Raw genomic sequence first — 22,284 nt, forward strand, 5'->3', positions numbered from 1 at the left:
GAATGTGTGAGTCCCTCAGTTCAATCCCCAGTGCCACAAAATCAACATATAATCCAAATTTGAAACTATTGAGATCCTTTATTAAATGAAAAGCACTAAAAATATTTTATAGTTAATAATGTTTATGAGTGATTATTTCTTGCTTTTTATTTGTATTTTCTATCTCTACAATGAAATTAGACCATGCTCATATACTGTCTGGGATCAAGATCCCAACATACCACAATATTCCCAAATAATAAATCCTGTGTCTGTAAACCTATAGCTTATCAATAAATTGTGGCTATCAATAAAAACTTTGAGGGGTTTTCTTTAAAGACTCAATCATGAAAGTATATAGCACAATCTGGCACACAGTAAGTAATCAATAAGTGATAGCTAATATTTTTGTTCATACTATTTTTCTAAGTAAAAAATTTATTTTGGAAAAGGATTGGTCTATTATAGAACAGAAATAAAGAAAAAAATACCCTGGATCCTTTGCCACAGAAAGTCTAAGAAGCATTGTACACCTTGCAAGTGGAAGCTCTTGCCTTGCAAACAGAAGCTCTAAGTTCCCCAAGATCCTCTCATAACTCAGGGCAGCACTGTGAGCAGATATCACCCTCACCCTCCAGTGAGATAAGATCACCTCTCCTCTACCTTTGTGTAAGATCTCTCATTCCTCTCAGTTTCATACTATGTAGCTGTACTACTTTCTATTCTTTTTCATCACTGCCAGTAACCATTTCCCCAATAAACCCCCCTTTTATCACGAAAGAACCTACTCACAGATTCATTTTACCCTAAGTCCTGCCAATATACTATGTGGTATTCAGCATCAACATGGAGGCCCAACATCCTGGGCTCTTAGTTCTTTGATCTTCTCATCTTCCAACACTATTACCTCCACTCCTATTTCAGCTACCAACTTTCATGGCCATCCCACAGATATTTTCAACAAAGAGCAATTACTTCATCTCTGGAATATGAAATTTATACATCACTCTCTCTGACCACAAGTATATACTTCCAGCACTCACTCACTACACCTTGTTTTGTCCTTAGAATATCTTGATCCTTCTACTTTTCACCTATTCACCTCTTCTCAACTTTGTTCTATTTTCCTATCTAGCTTAGACTCCATAGCTAGGTATGGTGGGGATCATCTGCAACCATAACCTAATCAGGAGGCTGGGGCAGGAGTATCAAATTAAAGGCCAGTCTGGGCAACTTAGCAAGACTCTATTTTCAAAATAAAATTTAAAAGCTGTTGAGCAGATATGTGACACTAAGGAGACTGAGGCAAGAGGATCACAAGTTCGAGGACAGACTCAACAACTTAGCAAGATCCTCAGAAACTTAGAAAGACGATGTCTCAAAATAGAAAATAAAAAAGAACCAGGGATGTGGCTCAGTGATAAAGCATCCCAGGTTCCATTTCCAATACCAAAATGGAGTGGGGACACTGGGGATGTAGCTCAGTGCTTGCCTAGCATGATCAAGGCCCTGGGTTTGATCCCAAGTTTTTGGGAAAAAAAGAAAAAGATCCACTATTCCTCCCTCCAGCATTCTCTTACAGATATCCTCACTTGCCCCACTGCCTTCCACCCCATGTAAACTCCAACCATGGCTCAATCCAACTACATAAAATTGTACCACTGGATATGGCTAGAGAGAAATCACACATTGTATTGGGGGCACAATAAATTTACACTGTCCAAAATAATCCTCCAAAAACTCCCTACTCAGCTCTTCCCCGTGATCCACAGTGGATTTCAAATCTCTGATCTACTACTTCCCTCTTCTTTCTCAGCAAATAACCTTGCTTCCTACTTCTTAGAGAAAATGAAGTAATCAGATAGAAACTATCTAATCTTCCCACCACCAAATCTACCTCCTTATAAATCCATCTTTTCCTCCTCCTACAATGAAAGTACCCCTTTCTTTCCTTCTAAAGCCAGTGCTTAAATCCAGGTTACATCTTTTCTTACATTTTTGATCAATTATTCCTTCTTTCTGCAGTATCTGCAACCTGTTCCTCTTTACCTCTTTCAAAATAGCATTTAAACAAACCCATTGATCTTTGCAAACAAAAAAGATAAGACCCATCTATGCACTTTCCTTTCCTCACTGCTATCTGATCCTCTCTAACTCTTCACATCCAAACCTATATATTTCATAATTACCCTTTTTTGAATAGGTTATAGTTGTACATGGTACAATCTTCAAAAGGCACAGTAGTATATATAATAAAGTTTCTCTATCACTCATAGTTGCTCAGTAATAACCAGAGGTGTTCTACCAGATTCAAAATGATGAAAATTATTTTTAGGGTTGCAATATTTACTTTCTCATTGCCTGCTATATAGGATGACTGTAGTTCCCAGCTTCTTTAAAACAGATCTCACCAATGACCCTAATCTCTTCATTAATATATGCATTAAGCACTTATCTCCTTTATCTCACTTGACTTCTTGGCACCATTTCCATACTGCCAGCCCTGCACTCTCTCCATTGATAAGATTACTACCCCTGACTTTCATAACACCCCATGGGCATGCTGATGCCTATTCCTTTAGCTAATGTTTAATCAGATAATATATAATGAATATCTGCCAGGCCATGGTTTAGGGGCTGGTAAGACAAAGATACAAAACAAGGCATATAAAAATCCCTGCCCTCATAGAGCTGACATTCTTGCAGGGAATGCAAACAAGAAACAAGATAAACCAATACAATCAATCAGTGATGTATATTGTAATTAGATAGTGAGAAGAGCCAAATAGAAAAATTAAAGCAGGAAAGAGAATATATGTGTGTACACCAGTTGAGTATGCTTGGGATAAGAAGTGCTTCAGATTTGTTTTGTATCTTTGTCTTACCAGCCCCTAAACCATGGCCTGGCAGATATTCATTAAATGTCATCTCATTAAACATTAGCTAAGGAATAGGCACCAGGGTACCCATGGGTTTCCCATGTATATGTTTATATTCTTTACTAGGTGACTATCTGTAACATGAAAATCTGAATTTCAGAGCATTTCAGATATCAGATTAGGGATGTCCAACCTGTATATACAAGTTCACACACAAACACACACACACACACACACACACACACACACACACACAATGGGGGTGAGGAAAAAATGATTGTGGGGTGAAATAATAGGTTAGGGAAATCAGGGAATGACTAACAAAATGAGTTTTGAATAAAGACCTCAAGACAATAAGAGAGCAGACCATATGGATATGTGGGAAGAATACCCCAATTAGAATAGCATGCCTAGAATATTCAAACAACAGAAAGGAGGAATGTTGCTCTGGAATAAGAGTGAGGAAGATAGTAACAGTACAGGAAAGAAATAAGGTCATATAGTAGAGTTTTGTAGGACACTGTTAAGGACTTTGGCTTTTCCTGAGTAAAAAACTAGGGAGTCATAGGAGGATTGTGAAAAGGGATATAATATAGTCATATTTTTCTCTATCTGTTCCTTCTGTTTCCTAGTGAACTTTTTCTCTTGTCTAGTCTATAAATACTGCCTGGACACTAGTTCCTCACTTTCCTTCACTGATCTCACTCTCAGGTCCATGTGTCCTGTATACACTTAGAACTCAACCCCAGGTATTTCAGCTGAGATTCATAATCTTCCTCCAAATTTCTCATGAGTATTTCTACTTGATAGCCCATTTATATACTTAAAATTCAACATGAAAACTACATTTCTCCTCCTGTCAGCCCCTAAACCTTCTCTCTCTCTCTCTCTCTTTCTCTCTCTCTCTCTCTCATTCCCTACTTCAACAAATGGTACCATAACTTCAACAGACAATTAAGCCAGTCAGCCATCACTGACTTGCCTCTCATCCCTTCCCTTCACTATATTCTGAAGAAGATATCTAGCATCTACTTAAGAATTCAGTCTTGCTGGGTGCTGTGGCACATGCCTGTAATCCCAGCAGCTCAGGATGATGAGGTAGGAAGATCATAAGTTCAAAGCCAGGCTCAGCAAAAGCGAGGCACTAAGCAACTCAGTGAGACCCTGTCTCTAAATAAAATACAAAATAGGGCTGAGAATGTGGCTCAGTGGTTGAATGCCCCCGAGTTAAATCCCCAGTAACCCCCAACAACAAAAAAAAGAAACCAGGCTTTAGAGATAGACCACCTGTGGTTCTTTGTCTTTTGTTGGGACTTTCCATTTTGTTTTTTTATATATATTTTTGTAGTGCCAGGGATTAAATCCAGGGCCTCACCTTTGCTAGGCAAGGGCTCTACCACTGAGCTATATTCCTAGCACTTCAACTATATTTAAATCCTGGCTATGCACTGGGGACATGGTAGCACAGGACTATGATCCCAGAAACTTGGGAGGCTGAGGCAGGAGGATCGCAAATTGAATGCCAGTCTCAGCAATTTGGCAAGAGCCTGTCTCAAAATAAAAAATAAAAAGGACTGGTGATATAGCTCAGTGGTAGAGTGCCCCAGGGTTCAATCCCAAGTAACGTGGAAAAAATAAAATAAAATTCTGGGAATGCTGCTTACTAGCTTTATATTTAACCCCTCTGTGCTTCAGTTTCCTCATCCTTAAATTATCTAAAGTAAATGAGCTGTTAGGCATGGTGGCGCATGCCTATAATGGCAGTGATTTAGGAGGCTGAGGCAGAAGGATCTCAAATTCCAGGCCAGAATCAGCAACTTAATGAGACCCTGTCTCAAAATAAAAAATAAAAAGGGCTGGGGATGTGACTTAGTGGTAAAGTACCCCTGGGTTAAATGCCCAGTACCCAAAATATAAATAAGTAAGTAAATGAATAAACATAAAGTGTTTAAAATAGTGTCTGAATAAATGTTCTAAATTTCTAGCACACGCTTGGCTGTCTCACCACACACAAAACAAATCCAAAAATAAAATTATTAAGAATTTCAGAACAATGTCAGAGCAATAATCTCAGGTGTGGGGCTTCATGTGATTACAGTAATCATATGCACATGAATCCATCCTTGACCTAAAAAGCAGGCTGGGGATGTCAGTGGTAGAACACTTGCCAGCATGGATGAAGCCTTGGGTTCTATCCCTAGCACCTCAAAAAGAGAAAACTAAAAACAAAAAGCCAGCTGAACTCTCTGTATTATGTTCTTTCTTATCTCTGGGCTTCATCACACATGGCTCCCTCTACCTGGACCATTCCCATTCTTCTTCCCTGCTGCTGTGGCATCCCCCAGACACACACACATACTCTATCCCTATTTCAGTCCTCACCATGCTGACCTGCAACTGCTCACTTATTTGCTGTCTGGCCTTACTACATTTACTAGACTATATATTCTGACCAACAAAGTCCTTGCCTTCTCCATTTTGCTGTCTTACTCAACATTCACTGACCTAGGTAACTCCTGAGATCAGGAAGACAGATGAAAATTGGGTTTCTGGGGGCTGGAGTTGTGGCTCAGTGGTAGAGTGCTTGCTTAGCATGCGTGAGGCACTGAGTTCGATTCTCAGCACCACATATAAGCAATTAAATAAATAAAGGTCCATCAATAACTAATAAAATATTTAAAAAAAAGAAAATTGGATTTCTGGCTGCACTGTCTTAATAATTACCACCTGAAACCCAGAATGGTCAGTACTCTTTTGTTCTCAATGGCTTCCATAGTGAAGAGGAGAATTATTATAGGTCCAGTTCTTGAAATTAAGATGAATTATCCCCAACATGTCCTGCAGAGCCTGGCACATGACAGGCACTCAATAAATATTTATTAAATAAATGAGTACATAAATGAACAGATATTCATTATACACAGGATACGGCCCTCATGGAGTGGATGTTCTAGAGGGAGAGACAAACAGGTGGTGCCAGAATAGTTTCTTAAGTGCTAAAATAATAAAGCAAGGTAACAGGACAGTGAGTGAATGAGTAAATTTGAAGCCTGCACAAAAGGAACTGAGAAAAAACTGAGCTATAAACTTAATATATATTCTTATATCCAATCTCCACAATATCAGGGCATTCAATAAAGTATTCAGAGACATAAAACACAGAGGTTAAAAATACAGACTTGAAAACCAAACTGACTGGATTTGAATCTCACCTTTGCCCCTTACTAGCTGTAAGTAGGCATTACATAATTTTTCTGTGCCTGTTTTTGAATCTGTGAAATTGAAGTATTCACCTTATAGGGTTGTTATGAGGATTCAATAAGCTAAAATAGATAACATATTTAAGAGTACCTGACACATGATAAATAATAGCTATCATCACCATCAATATTATCATAATTTAACAGATGGGCAATAATAGTCCAAGTAGTTAAGCAAATTGATGGCAACTAAAAAACATATAGCTGGGTATGGTGCCATTCCTCTGTAATCCCAGTGGCTTGGGAGGCTGAGGCAGGAGGATGTTGAATGCAAAGCCAGGCTCAGCAAAAGCAAGGCGTTAAGCAACTCAATGAGACCCTGTCACTAAATAAAATACAAAATAGGGTTGAGGGATGTGGCTCAGTAGTTCAGTGCCCCTGAGTTTAATTCCTGGTACCTCCCCCCAAAAAATAAAATAAATAAATTTAAAAACTAGTAAGTGCTTTTGGTGACAAGATCCAGTCCTTCGAGAAAATAATCCAGTCCTGCCAAGGACAACAGATTTCATTGTCCTTTTCAGCTTCTTCAATACTTACCTTCAATAAAATATTTGACGCCCCCTGCCCCAGACACACCTCCACATACACAAAACTAGCAAATAGCAGAAAAGGACAAAATTTCAGGTCTTCATGACTTCATACACCACTAAATATGTAACTAGAATATAATGTGGGTCATTAATAGAGCCAAATGCTTCAAGAACAGACAAGTGGGCACAATTCTTTCAGTATTATGGAACTGAGTGGGAGCTGAAGGTTGGAGACGACTGAGAGGTTGCAAGGTTTGCTCAAGAGCCTGTCTGGCTGATCCGCTCAATCTCTGCTCTCTGAAAGTACTCAAGGAGTCAGGTCCTGTTACTCCTGTGCCCTAGAAAGTATATCTTCATTCATGAATAAGGTGGGAAAGCAATATATTTTACCTTCCTTCATTCAAAACATAACAGAAAAATTCAAGTCAATCTCTGGTTTCCTAAAACCACATTGACCATACAAAACACAATTGTAAAACCAGAAGCAAAGGCATCTACCATTCTCATCAGTGTTTCCCCAGGCCTCCAGACACACAGGACCTGAAGGGGTGCAAGATGCACTGAACAAGTTTCCAGAGCACTCCTTTGTCTATCCAGTTGAGACACATTAGTCCGCCATATATCAGGCTTTTCTAAATTCTGAGTGCACCAAAAGAATAACTTCACATGAACTGACATGCACACAAAATAGGCTGTTATCTTTATCTCTCTAAAAAAAAAAAAAAAAAAACCCTCTTGTAACCCTCTCAGTCACTGCTGCATTTCTGTTCCCCTTTATAACAAAACTCCTCAAAATGCAGTCATCCTTGACTTCTTTCTTTCAAATTCTCAATCTTATCTGCCAGCAAATCCTGTATCAATATGTATTCAAAAATATAACTACTTTTCATCATCATGGAGTGTGGTCTAAGACAGCATTGTCTAACCAGACTAGTGTTTCCTCAAATTTTAGGAACATCAGAAACACATGGAGGGGTTGTTTAAACATAGATTCCGGGGTGATGGGGTCTGGGGTTGTGGCTCAAGTGGTAGAGTACTTGCCTAGCATGTGTGAGGCACTGGGTTCAATCCTCAGCACCACATAAAATAAAGATATTATATCCACCTAAAACTAAAAAATAAATACTTAAAAAAAAAACAGATTCCCAGGCCCCATCCCTAGAGATTTTGATTCAGCAGGTCTGAGGTGGGTCTGTTTATTTTTAAACTTTTTAAAAAATATTTTATTTTTTAGTTGTAGTTGGACACAACACCTTTATTTCACTTATTTATTTTTATGTGGCACTGAGGATTGAACCCAGGGTCTCGCATGTGCGAGGCGAGCACTCTACCGCTGAGCCAGAACCCCAGCCCTGTGGTGGGTCTTATGAATGTGAATTTCTAACAAGTTCCCAAGTGATGCCCATACTGTTAGTCCAAGAACCACACTTTGGGAAATAATGATAGACAGTAACCCCCAAATTTTCCCTGCTTCTACACTTGCTCCTCATCTTGAGTCTGTTCTCACAAAAGTCAAAGCCTAAATCAGATCACAGGTCTCCTTTACTCAAAACCTTTCTGTGGCTCCCTCCCATCCCTTCCAGAGTAAAATCCAAAACCTTCCAACAGTCCATAGGGCTTATATCTGTGGTTCTTAAATTTAAGCATGCATCAGAATCATCTGAAAAGCTCTCAAATCACAGGCTCCTGGGTCCCACCCCCAAAGTTCCTGATTCAGTAAATCTGAGGTAGTATGCAAGAATTGGCCTAACCAGTTCCCAGGTAATGCCGATCCTGCTCATCTAGGGACCACACTTGGAGAATCACTGCCCTTTGTGATCTACACCCCTATCCCCACCCTTAAAGTCAACTTCTACTACTCTACCCTCACTCCTATAGCATTGGCCTCTTGGCTGTGACTGAAATGATAACATGCCAGACCTGCTCTCCACTCAAATCTTTTATTTTCTGTACCTGGTATATTCTTCCTGGACTTATCAGCATGGTTTCTTTTCTCAATTTCCTGCAGGCATCTGCTCATATGTAACTATCCATAATCACCCTATGTAAAATAACCAGGCCTCCAGTCCCGAGGGTGGCTGTCCCTCTTCTGCTCACCTACTCTTCTTTTATCTATACCATTTATCATCACTTGACACAAGATATACTTAGCTGTTAGCTCCCTGTTCCACATCCATTGATGTATCCATTCACACAGTGTCTAAAACAATGCCTAGCATTATGTATTGAATGAATACATAAATGAGTGAATAAATGGCCAGGCACTGTGGTGCATGCCTGTAATCCCAGTGGCTCAGGAGGCTGAGGCAGGAGGATCACAGGTTAGGACAAAGCAAGCCACAGCAATGGCAAGGCACTAAGTAACTCAGTGAGACCCTGTCTATAAATAAAATACAAAATAGGGCTGAGGATGTGGCTCAGTGGTTGAGTACCTCTGAGTTCAATCCCCAGTATCCTCCCCGCAAAAAAAAAAAAAAAAAAATATATATATATATATATATATATAGTGAGTAAATGAATCATTCCATCTAATTTCCTAGCCTGAAATTATCTAGAAGTCACAGCCTATGTCTTATTTATCTCTGTCTTCCATAGTTCTTAGCTTACCCCTTAGCAAATATATTGTATCTATTCAATAAATATTTATTGCATGAATCATCCAAGTGACAGGCAAAATTGAGAATCTACTATGCCAAGGACTGTGATAGATGTTTTCTGGACTTTGTTAAACCTCACGTTTTAAAGCTAATAAAATGGAAGCACAGAGATGTGAAACAATGTGCCCAAAGTCACAGAACTAGAAAATGGATGAGCTGGGATGATAGGACAGGTTTCACTGACTCCCAGGCCACTGGCCTGTTTCAAAATGGACTCTCATTTAGCTGCTATAACTTAGTCCTGACCACCCATGATGCCTATCAGATTTTCCACTGTATCCTGATTTTCTATGGTACCCTCCCCCGCTCAGGGATGCTGACCACCCATGCTTTGGTACATGTTCACCACCAGAAACATTCCAGGTGGGTTGAACCAAAAATTATGACACCGCAGTGATTAAGGAACAGTTCTGTATATTGATTGTGGTGGTTACCTTCTGAATCTACAAATATGATAAAACTGCGTAGAACTAAATATGCATACACAGATGAGTGCATGCAAAACTGGTGAGATTGGAATAGGATTAATGGATTGTGCCAATCTGAGTTTCCTGGTTTTGATACTGTACTATAGTTGCACAAAATGTTACCATGGGGGAAACTAGGTGAAGGATACACAGGAACACCCCAACATATTTTTTTTTTTTTAGTTTCTGATGAATCTATAATGACTTTAAATTTTTCTTTTAAAAATTAAATCACTCCAAGACACATCTCTATGAATCCCACAGGGGAAAAAAACTATCCTTTTGACATTTCTAACTCCACATCCTACAGAACATTCTCTAGGGTAGGAATTCTGCAGCCTATGCATTACATCTAGAAAGCCCTAAATATGAATGCTGGGACTTTGTTACACATTCCTAAAGCTTCAGCTTATCCTTCTGCTGCTTCAAAAATAATGGTATATACTTTAACTTGATTTTACTTGGAACAAAAATGTGGAGTATGTATAAATTTTTAAACCCTGATTTTTCCCTATCTTCCACAATTTCTAACAACTGAAGAGTACTATACTATATCCTATAGCAAGAGTCCATGAGATCCAGGTTTGATTTGTGGTGCAACAGCTAATGGGCTATGTAGCTTTGGACAAGTTATTTAACTTCATGGGGGAAATAGTAGCTCCAAAGAGCTAATGTAAAAATTAAGTGGTCCCTTCTGGTTCTAAAACAATATAGAGTAGATACACTTCTCCCTACTTCTCCCATAAGTACAGCTATAAACCACGGCATTACATACAAAACAAACATAATAAGAATCTGAAAAGTAAAGAGAAGAAGGAACAACAACTAGGTGTAGCAGGATCCAACCACCTACCAAGTGGTTTGTGTCAACAGAGACAAAGTGGGAAATTTGGATTTCCACCCCCATGTGGTAGCAATGAACTTGTACCTCAATCCTGCAACCAAAGTACAGTGTCTGAAGAGGGTTGTAAAAAAGAAGTTTTAAATAAGCTCCAGAGTCTCATAATATAATGCCCCAAATGTCCAGGATATAATTATAATAATTACTCACCATTTCAAGAACAAGGAAAATCACAAGTTGAATGAGAAAAGAAAATCAACAGATGTCAACACTAAGATGACATAGATGTTGGAATTATCTGACAAGAATTTTAAAGGCACTACAAAAAATGGACAATTACAAACATGCGAGAAACAAATGAATAAGTAGAAAGTGCCAAAAAAAGAAAATCTCTGCAAAGAAATAGATTTTTTTTTTCAAAAAACAAACAAACAAATGGAACTTTTAGATATGAAAAATACAATAATTTTAAAGAAAATTCACTGGATGAGTTCAACAGCAGAATGAAGACAACAGAGGAAATAATTGGTAAACTTGAAGACAGAATCTAAATGGAAAGAAATGTGGAGTAGAAAAAAATGTACAGGACTAGGGATATGTAACTCAATGGTAGAGCACTTGCCTCACACATAGGAGACCCTAGATTTGATCCCCAGCACTGAAAAAAATGCACAGAGACTCAGTAACCTACAGGACTATAACAAAAGACAAAAACAAAGAAACCATAGTGAGACTGTGGCTTAATCAACTCCTAAAATTATAAAAGGGAAAAATCTTGAAAGTAGTAAGACAGAAGTCGCATATTACCTAAAGCACACCACCCATTTGAATGACAGGATCTCTCATCAGAAACCATGGAGACACAACAGTTTTCAAGTGCTGAAAGAACTGGAAATACAGAATTTGATGTCAAATAAAAAGATCAACGGAAATCAAGACAGATGAAAAAAAACAAAAAGTATTTGTTGCTAATAGACCTATCCTAAAAAGGGGGGGGGGGAATAAAGCTATCTAAACAGAAAGGAAATGATACAAGAAGGAATCTTAGAAGGAAGGAATTAGGAAGTAAAAGAACAAGGGAAAGAGAAAAGTATAAGGAAATACAATATACTTCCACTTTCCTTTCAAGTTCTGTAACTTATGTTTGATGGTAGAAGCAAAAAATATGGCACTTGCCAGAGGTGGTGGCACAAACCTATAACCCCAGCTACTCAGGAAACAGAGGCATGAGGATGACAAGTTCCAGGCCAGCCTGGGCAACTTAGAGTGACCTTGTCTCAAAAAAAGGGCTGGGGATATAGCTCTGTGATAAGACCACCCCTGGGATCAGTCCCCAGTACTAAAGAAAAAAATGGCATTGTCTGATGTGATTCTCAATGTGTGTAGAAAAAAGAAGAGAATGTAAAAGGGTTGAAAGAGAGTTTCTTTTTAAAAATTTTTTGGTCCTGGGGATTGAATCTGGAGCACTTTACCAACACGCTAAATTCCCAGCCCTTTTTGAGACAGGGATTAGGGATATGTAACTGAGGCTGGCCTAGAACTTTTGATCATCCTGACTCAGCCTCCCAAATTCCTGGAGCTACAGGAGTGTACCACTACTGCTGACAAAGCATGAGAAATAAGTTTTTACTCAAACTGGGAAAGTGTAAACACGAATTGGTGTGGGAAATTATATTATGTATAAAATAACATCTGACCAGGCGCATCTTCTCCAGAGGCTCAGGAGGTGGACGCAGGAGGATCCTGAGTTTAAAGCCAGCCCCAGCAACAGTAAGGTGCTAAGCAACTCAATAAGACCCTGTCGCTAAATTTAAAAAAAATAGAGCTGAGGATGTGGCTCAGTGGTTAAGTGCCCCTGAGTTCAATCCCTAGAGATCTAGAGCAAGTGCTGAAAAACATACACAAAGAGATACATTGTAGATAAAGCAAAATGGAGCCCTGCAGGGTTGTACAAGCCTGTAATCCCAGCAGCTTGGGAGGCTGAGGCAGGAGGACCATGAGTTCAAAGCCAGACTCGGCAAAAGCGAGGTGTTAAACAACTCAGCTAGACCCTGTCCTTAAATAACATACAAAATTGGGCTGGGAGAGGTGGCTCCAATGGTTGAGTGCCCCTGACTTCAATCCCCAGTACCAAAAAAAAAAAAAAAAAGCAAAATGGAATTGTAAGAAAGGTATAAGTAACTCACAAAAATGCAGTAGAAAGAAAACAGAGGTATAAACTGGGCACAGTGGTATAACCTGTAATCTCAGATACTCAGGAAGCTGAGGCATGAAAATTGCAAATTCCAGGCCAGCCTGGGCAATTTAGTGGACTGTTTCAAAATCCTCAATACTGAAAAAAAGCACAGCACTGTATTGTGTGGTTCTCAATGTATGTAGAACATTTAAGACTAGTTATATTATAAATAAGGGAATATAAAGGAATTTAAAGAGAAAGTAAGTTTCTACTCTACACTCAAACAGGAAAAATAAAAACACCAGCTGATTGTGGTAAATTATATATATGTATGAAATAACATCTAGGGCAAGAATTGAAAAACCTATACAAAGACACATTTTAAAACAATACAGATAAAGCAAAATGGAATTGTAAAAAAGATATAAATAATCAACAAGACAGAAGAAAGAAAACAGAGGCATAAACTTGGGTTCAGTATGTTACACCTGTAATCCCAGGGACTCAGGAGGCCAAGGCAGGAGGACTGTATTCCAGGCCAGCCTCGACAACTTATGAATACCTGTTTCAAGATAAAAAAAATTTTAAAAAAGTCTGGGGATATAGCTCAGTGGTAGAGTGCCCCTGGGTTCAATCGGCAGTACCACAAAATAAGAGTGGGGGAGGAAGGGGAAGGGAAAACGGAGGCACAAAGAAGAGAGAAGAAAAAATTTAAATAACATATTTAAGCCTTAATACATCAATAACTGTATTAAGTATAAATTGACTAAATATGCCCATTATAAGAAACTAGCAGAGTAAATAATACCAAACTACATATTGTCTGCAAGAAATGCACTTTATATATGGTATATAAATAGACTGACTGTAAAGAGATGAGGACTGAGAATGTAGATCAGTGGTAGAGGGCTTCTCTAGCATGCACAAGGCCCTGAGTTCAAACACTAGCACCTCAAAAGAATAAAGTAGGGATGAAAAAGTATATATCATGCAACCCTTAATCAAAAGAAGGCAGGAGTATCTATATTATAAGATAAAGTAGACTTGCATACAAACAAAACTATGAGAAACAGACATTACATTAATGATAAAAGGTTCAATACACCAAGTCTGAAATTCTAGGTACATAAATATCAAACAACAAAGATACAAAATATGTAAAGCAATAAATGATAGAACTGAAAGGAGAAATAGATAAGCCCACAGTTACAGTTGGACACTTCAACACCTCTCTTTCAAAAATTTACTGAATGGGAGGCTAGGGATGGCTCAGTGGTAGAGCACTGGTCTAGCAAGTATGAGGCGCCCTGGATTCAATCCCCATTACCAACTTCCCCAGAACTTACTGAACAACTACATAGAAAATCAGCAAGAATAAAGAATCCAGCAATGCCACCAACCAATAGCAAGTTAATTAACATTTACAGGACATATACCCAACAAGCCAGGTGTGGCAGCGCACATCTGTAATCCCAATGGACTCAGGAGGCTGATGCAGGAGAATTACAAATTCAAAGCCAATCTTAGCAATTTAAGAAGCCCTAAGGTACTTAGTAAGACCCTGTCCCAAAATAAAAAATAAAAAGAGCTAGAGGGGTAGTTCAGTGGTTAAGCACCCTTGGCTTCTATCCCTGGTACCACCTCAAGAAACAAGATAAAGAGGAGCAAAATACATCTAAAGCAAGCAGAAGAAAGAAATAATAAAGTGTGAAAATTAATGAAATTGAAAACAGAAAGACAAAAGAGAAAGTCAACAAAAAAAACTTCTACTTTGAAAAGAATGTGAATCAAAAATAAAAATAATACAGGAAAAATAAAATAAAACTGACAAATCTGTTATCAATTCTAAGAAAAGATGCCATTTTTTTGGTACCAGGGATTGAATCCAGAGGTGCTAACCACTGAAATACATCCCTAGCCCTTTTTATATTTTTATTTTGAGACAGAATTTCACCAAATTGCTTGGGGCCTCACTGAGGTTGGCCTTGAACTTGCAAGTCTTTAAGAATTCCAAATTTACAAATATGGAGATGGATAAATTGAACTGCCTCAGCCTCTCAAGCCACTGGTATTATAAGTGTGCGCCATGGTTCCTGGCAAGACACAAAATTTTAATAAACAGGAACAAAATATCAAAACAGAGCCTACAAATACTAAAAGGATAATAAGGGAACACTATGAATAACTGTATAAATTTGACAACTTAGGTGAAATGTATCAGCAGTTCCTTGGAAAATATAAACTATCACAACTAAATAGATTCCTAATTTTAAAACTTAAAAAGGATTAAATAAAGATAATTAGGCAAAATGTTTAGCACAACAATTGGCATATTAGTTGGTGCTCAACAAAAAATAGCTACAACCACTTTATTTATATCTTTATAACCATTCTCAGTAAAACTGAGGACGAACAGATGAAATTCTTTTGTAATAAGTAACAGGGTCAGGTCAGGCATGGTGACACATGCCTGTAATCTCAGCAGCTCAGGAGATTGAGGCAGGAGGATCTCAAGTTCAAAGCCAGTCTCAGCAACTTAGCAAGGCCCTGTCTCTAAACAGAATATAAAAAAGGGCTAGAGATGTGATTCAGTGTTTAAGTGCCCCTGAGTTCAATCCCTGGTACCCCCCCGCAAAAAAAAAGTAACAAGTCAGAGTTTTTTTTTTCCTTAGTGCATTTTTAAAATTTATTCTAATTTGTCAGAATTTTAAAAAAAAATTTAGTTGTAGATGGACACAATACCTTTATTTTACTTATTCATTTTTAATGTGGTGCTGAAGATGGAACCCAGTGCCTCATACGTGCTAGGCAAGTGCTCTACCACTGAGCCCCAACAAGTCAGAATTTGAACCAAGAACTGAAATCAGTGCACCTTTCTCTAGAGTTCAGAATGCACACCACAGCCAAATCCTTGCAAAGTATCAACCAATATTTCTTTTACAAATAGAAAAGCTGTAAAGAGGTGAGGCTTTTGTCAAAACTCCAGACATTAATTAATGGATGCCAACTAGTTTTATCCATCAGTGTACAGTAATGTTTCTTAAAGGTTAGGGTGTCTCAGAATTAATAATCTGTTTGATAAAATGTAGATTGCTGGGGCTGGGGTTGTGGCTCAGCAGTAGAACACTTGCCTAGCATGTTCGAGGCCCTGGGTTCAATCCTTAGCACCACATAACAATAAATAAATAAAATAAAGGTATTGACAACTACAACTAAAATTAAATAAATATTTTAAAAAATGTAGATTGCTGAGTTCCAGTCCCAGCCCTATAATTTGCATTTTTGCACAAATTCCCAGTTGAGGGCTGGGGTTGTGGCTCAGCAGTAGATTACTCACCTAGCACATGCAAGGCCCTGGTTTGATCCTTAGCACCACATAAAAATAAATAAATAAAATAAAGGTATTGTGTTCAACTACAACTAAAAAATAAATATTAAAAATAAAATTCCCAGTTGATGAACCCCACAAGGGTGACTGGTACACAACAATAATATGTTAGCTCATCCATCCCCCAATAACAAGCTATCACACCTTAGAGAAGAAGAAATCAAGAAAGGATAATGTTTTAAATCTGTAGCTGTCGAGGGTGGGCTCTGCTCACCTATTGAATCAGAAACACTATAGCTGGGGTCTACCTGTCTTGTGTTTTAACAAGTCTTCCATAGGATTCTTATGCATGCTAAAGTTTAAGAAGTGCTGTTCTACAAATCAGTGTTTTTGTAAAACCCGATCTCTCTTAAGTGAGGAATGAGTAGTTTTTCTAATTTCAAGAAATTGGACTCTGGAATTAGATAATTCAAAGTTCAAATCCACACTTACAAAATCACTTTAACTTTCATAAATTCCAGACTCCCATCCTTGAAATGGAACAGTTGCCTCCCTTGTTACAACCTCTCCAGTTAGTAACTTTGTGTTACACACCATAATTCCTAACTGGACTTGATGAAATCCATCAGAGATAAGAACAGATTATTTCTATCATCACCTCTAGGCATTTGTGGATTTAAAATCTGTAGGCTTAATTTTAAAAGCCACCATGAAAAGTTCATAATATTTAGTTACTTTCAGTTGTGTTGAAATATAAACTTAAATGGAGCACTGTGAGCCTGGGGTATGTGTGTGCACGCATGAGGGAGAGCAAGAGAGAAAGCAAGTGAGCAATGCACTGAGTAAGCAAGAGCAGCCACCCACCAAAGACCTGATTCTCAGCTACCGTCCTTGTTCTCTGACAGCCCATAGAAAGAAACAGAAGAGATTAAAAAAATTGGCTTCTTTCATGGAAAAAGATTAGAGCAGTTAACTCATATCAGAGTATACACAGAAACACAGAACTCACCATTGAAATGTTCTTAAAGAGGGGCCTGGACCATAAAACCCATCTTCACATTTTGTAAATTTGTAAATTTGGCTTCAGTGGGTGCTGCTTATAAATGTCAAGTGTCCATTGTTCAAAGATGTTCACCACAATGTTTTTCCTTTTGTTTTAATCAGCACTCATATCAAGATGCAAAATCTTTCCACACAATACCCATAGTTTCCTTGCATCTCAACAACATTTATAATATAAAAATGTAAATAATATCAGTATACAACTATAAAGGAAATAATCAAGTAACGGTAACAAATACATATAATGAAATATCAGAAACTAAATTTAGATGACTATTTAATAACATGGCAAATACCACATTATGTTAGGGAAGAATAAAAGGTAACAAAAATGGTATTTATAATACAATCCCATTTTATTAAAAAAAACCATGTTTATGTTTGAAGTCAAAAGAGAAGAGTTATTGCAGCAAAAATTTCAACAGTGGATTATGCCAGATTGTAGAAGGATAGTTGACTTTTGTTTCCTTCTATATTCTTTTCCTGTATTTTCTACAATGAGCATAACATGCTACAGTTTAGAAATCTAACTTTCAGGCCTGAGTATAAATTAAATAATTTATGCAAAGGCCCTGGTATAGAGTCTGTCACAGGTATACACTTGGGAAGCATTCATTCCTGTTCCCTGTTCCCAGTGTGTAGAGATAAGGTCTCTATATTGTGAGCAGAAGCCCCTTTTCCAGGACTGAACCTACGTACTTCCTGTATAATACAAACTAAGGGCCAAAAGCAACAAAAACAGTTTTTTCATGAAGACTCATTCTTTCACTCAAAAATATACTCAGCATCTATTACATGTTAGACTCTACTACATGAACCACGTTCTGACGATACCAAAAATGAAAAGATGGCATCTTTCCTCTCAGGGAGCACTTGCCAATGAGTAGGACCCAGCATATTTATAATATGAAATAATTATTTTTAATAAGGATGCATAAAAGGTTCAGTGGGAACCCAGGGGAAGCAGGCCTTATACAGAGGAGATATTCTATGAGTTATAAAGGGGAGGACATTAGTGGAAATAGCATATGCAAAGAAAAGAGATATAAAGGAGTATAAAACTGTCCCAAAACTGTACACAGTTCTGTTTTGCTGGGACACGGAGGAGCCAGGCATTGTGGTGCATAGCCACTAACCCTAGCAACTCCAGCAACTCAGGAGGCTAAGGCAGGAGGATTACAAGTTTAAGGCCAGCCTCAGAAACTCAAACAGTCCCTGCTTCAAAATAAAAAGGACTGTGAATTTAACTCAGTGGTAAAGCTTCCCTGGGTTCAACCTCTAGTACAGAGGGAGTGGGTAGGGAGGGGTGGGAAATGAGATTAAACAAGTCTTGTCTATCACATAAAGAAGACTCAATTTTATCCTGCAGGAAAACGAATGAAAGAATAATTTTAAGCTGAGGAGTGACTTATCAGCACTAGCAAAGATAACCAAGAATCCTGAAAGAACTTTTTTTCTTCGTTTTTTTAATATATATATTTTAGTTGTAAGTGGACAGTTGTAAGTGGACCTTTATCTTATTTATATTTGGTTCTGAGAATCAAACCCAGTGCCTCACACATGCTAGGAGGCAAGCGCTCTGTCACTGAGCCACATCCCCAGCCCAGAATTTTTTTTCTTTTTAGTACCAGGGATTGAACCCAGGGGTGCTTAACAACTGAGCTACATTCCCCAGACTTTTTTCATTTTTTTTTATTTTTGAGATAAGATCTTGTTAAGTTGCTTAGGGCCTCACTAAGTTGCTGAGGCTAGCCTCAAACTTGCAATCCTCCTGCCTCACCCTCACAAGTCACTGGGATTACATGCATGCTCTGTCATGCCCGGATATGAAAAACGTTTAATCCCCACTTATTTCCAGAGCAAAAGAAAAGACTTTACTTTCTAGATCTGTCCCTCTTAAATAAACATGAAGCAGTAAATGGAACTCTGCATCTGGTACATAAATGGTAAATATTCAATAAAGATCAGTTAAATATGAATTGGATATGCTGCAAGGGGTAACCCCTATTTAGGGCAGGATTTTGGCAACGTCAATACCATTACTTTGATTATGAGCATGATAAGAGAAACAGCTCCTGTGGAAGGAACTACTGACAACTGGGGGTTCTAGAATCTACATGACAGAAGGAGAATGACATATACTGCTTTATTGTATTCCAGTGTACATATCCGTCTTGTGGTTATTTTTCCATAGCTGGGATTTAAATCTCAATAATGGGATAATATTACAGTTTTATTCCATATACTAACCTCTCTGGAATTCTGGGTGACAGGTGCTTATGTGCACACATGGTTAACTGGAAGGAATTCATTAGTGGTTTTACTCCTGCTGTTTTACCCAATATCCTTTCTGCTTAATTCAATTTAGTTATAAGGATGGTTCTGCAGACAGTGTAGAAATAAAATACTATTGCATTTGTCTCCATTTTTTGAATGCATGCAAATTACTTTAAAGCCAGGAAGGATGTATTTGATACATTTTATTGGTGAAGACAATAAGGCTCACAGAGGAAAAGCAACTTGCCCAAGGCCACTCTGATAGTAAGTTGCAAAGAAATGTATGTTTGTCAGATTCAGATACCTCAAAAATGCAGTACTGCCTCCCCCAAAGCCAGTGTGTAAAGCAAAACACAACTGCTGGAATACAAAAATGATGCTTTCTTTGTAGCTAAAATGGAAGGGGTGTGTGTGTGTGTGTGTGTGTGTATTATACAGACACATACACACACAGGCATACATATACATATACACAAATATGTACATTCACATACATGCACATACTTGTACACATGTACACATCTTTTTTTTTTTTTTCAAAAGGACACAAAAAAGAATTGTAGGGGAAAACAGAGAAAGAAAGGAAATCAAAGGCCAATGTCAGGCAGCCTTGGTCTTAAAGGAGGATGGAAAAACCTGGGTCTGAGAAAAGGGGGGACAGTTTCTGAGCATGAATCTAAAACAGAGCTGAGAAAAGGAGAGAGTGAATGAATGCACTTGGCCACTGTACCCCGTCCAACCTGGCCTGCCCTCCTTACCTGCCATGAAACCAGTCTTGACACATGTCACACTCGATCATAAAGCGGGTCACATCATAAGGTAGCCGACAGAGGCAATACACAGGCACCGAGGCCATCTTCGTCAGGCCTTGGAGCGATCTGCGGAGGGCCAGGTTCCTGGTGTCAAGGAGGGGCTGGAGGCAACAGGACACGTCCTCTCTGGACGATAGCTGGGCACAAACAACACTTTTTACAGAGTGAATCAGGTCCCCCCACACCGACCCCCTCCCACCCGCCTTGGGGCACCAACCCTCAGCTATGAAATAGGGAGTTACCTCCGCCAGCAGGGATGCAACACAGCTGGTGTGGCTGTAGGGGGCAACCAGAGAAAGTCCACCCGGCCTTTAGAATTTCTTTCACTCAGAAAGAACGTTCCGTGCTCCACCTTTGAGTCTCCCCCCATCCCCTGTCTCCCATCCCCTACCTTCTAAGCCCTGGAGTGAGTGATAACTTCTTTCCGGGTTTCATGGAAATATCTGAAGCTTTTCAGGAAGCTCTCCTAATCCCTCACTGAACCCTGTCCTTGCTAGCCTCTCGTTTCCCAGGGCTCCCGGCTCCCTTTATTATGACGCAAACCACAGCGTAAAGAATGGGGCTGGGGGTTCCTCAGGAAACAACCCAAAGACCCTCCTCTCACTCCCCTAATATGATCAACCAGAGAAATGAGGGAACCTTGAAAGTCTGTTCAGGTTACTCAAAAATCACCCCAAAGCCTTAGGGAACAAGGCAGACAAGACTAGGCGCCCAAACTCAAATCACAGTTCTGGGGTCGCGTTCTCGGAGTTTAAATGATCTTTCCGTCACTCAATATCATCCCTTCCTGGACCCGTCAGGAGTCTCATCACGCCCAACAAACCTCTTTAAAAACTCATCAGCTCATCCCCTACTTCCAAGATGACAGGGTTCTCATCGCACCTTTGAAACTAAAAAGGATCGGTTCAAACGCCCCCCCTCCCCGACTGATTAGAATTTCCTCACACTGCTGAAAACTAAGCAACGATTTTCTTTCTCCTCCGCTCGGAAACTGACATGTATTCCTTGCAGCCCCCTCAAAATGACGAAGGTTCCCCTACACCCCCAAATTGCCAGGGCTCTCATCCGAGATCCTGAGACTGACAGGAATATCCTCCTCGCAGCCCCCGAAACTTACGAGAATCTCTTTACGCCTCCCTAACAGGAACGTCTTCACGCCCCAAACCTGACAAGAATGTCCTCGGTCCCGAATCCTACGTGGACCGCCTCATGGCCAAAGCTGCAGGGCAGTCCTCACGCCGGCGGAGCTCAGTCCCGGCGACACGCCGGCGGCCGGGTTAGCTCCAAGGCGGCGCGGAGCTTCGCTCAGCGGAGGTTCGCCCGGCAGTTCCGGCCCCAGTAGCGGCGCGCGCCGAATTCTGGGATAGTCACCGTAAAGCTGCGAACCTTGCTCGCCTTCCCTTCGAACCACCCGCTGGGTCGCGCGGCGCCAGCTGCCCAGCAGTGCTTCAGGGCAGCCTTCTTCACAGCACTCCCCACGGCCCCGCCGTTCGGGCCTACTAGAGACCGCAGCTCGGGCCTAGTCTGGTGGCTGCCCTGCGAACGGGCAAGTGGCGTCGTCGCTGGGCCGGCAGAAGCCGCGAGCAAACCAAGGAGAAACGAAATGAACCGGCCGCCTGGTCCAAGAAAGACAGACCGAAAAGTCGCCAGGAGAAGCCCGGCAGCAGTGCTAGGCAATTCGTAGTAGTCAATAAAGTTTATTCAAAACAACGAGGAAGTTGAGGCGGAGAGGGGAGGAGAAATATGGGGTAAACAGCTACCATATTGAGAGTGGCGGCGCTACCGTGAGGAGACAAACCAACCGCCATCTTATGAGGGATGGGCTCGCGAGGTGACCGCGTAGGAGGCGGGGAATAGCAAGCCGCAGGCTCCCGCGTGATGTCATCAGGGGCGGGGTGCCACTGAGACAGTGGGGCGGTGCCCAGCTACCTTTGGACCCGCTCCTCTCTTAGAGATGCCCAATTGCCGCTGGAGACCTTGAACCAAGAGGCGGGGAAGCCGCCATCTTAGGCGAGG

At 39.8% G+C, this 22,284-nt stretch overlaps 1 protein-coding gene across 2 annotated transcripts in view; it reads right to left on the reverse strand.

Annotated features, from left to right (window-relative positions):
• Positions 1 to 22,051, reverse strand: part of Phf8 (PHD finger protein 8) — an 82,283-nt gene extending 60,232 nt beyond the window's left edge. For both annotated transcript variants that reach the window (XM_077106716.1, XM_077106715.1), the window contains exons 1-2: positions 21,386 to 22,051; positions 20,215 to 20,405 (exon numbers count right to left, since the gene is read on the reverse strand). In XM_077106716.1, the coding sequence (XP_076962831.1) occupies positions 20,215 to 20,312 (98 nt within the window). In that variant the 5' untranslated portion in view covers positions 20,313 to 20,405; positions 21,386 to 22,051. The remainder of the gene's footprint in view (positions 1 to 20,214; positions 20,406 to 21,385) is intronic.
• Between the last annotated feature and the right edge of the window lie 233 nt (positions 22,052 to 22,284).

This window comes from Callospermophilus lateralis, chromosome X (genome assembly GCF_048772815.1).
Source record: "Callospermophilus lateralis isolate mCalLat2 chromosome X, mCalLat2.hap1, whole genome shotgun sequence".
Classification (NCBI taxonomy): Eukaryota; Metazoa; Chordata; class Mammalia; order Rodentia; family Sciuridae; genus Callospermophilus; species Callospermophilus lateralis.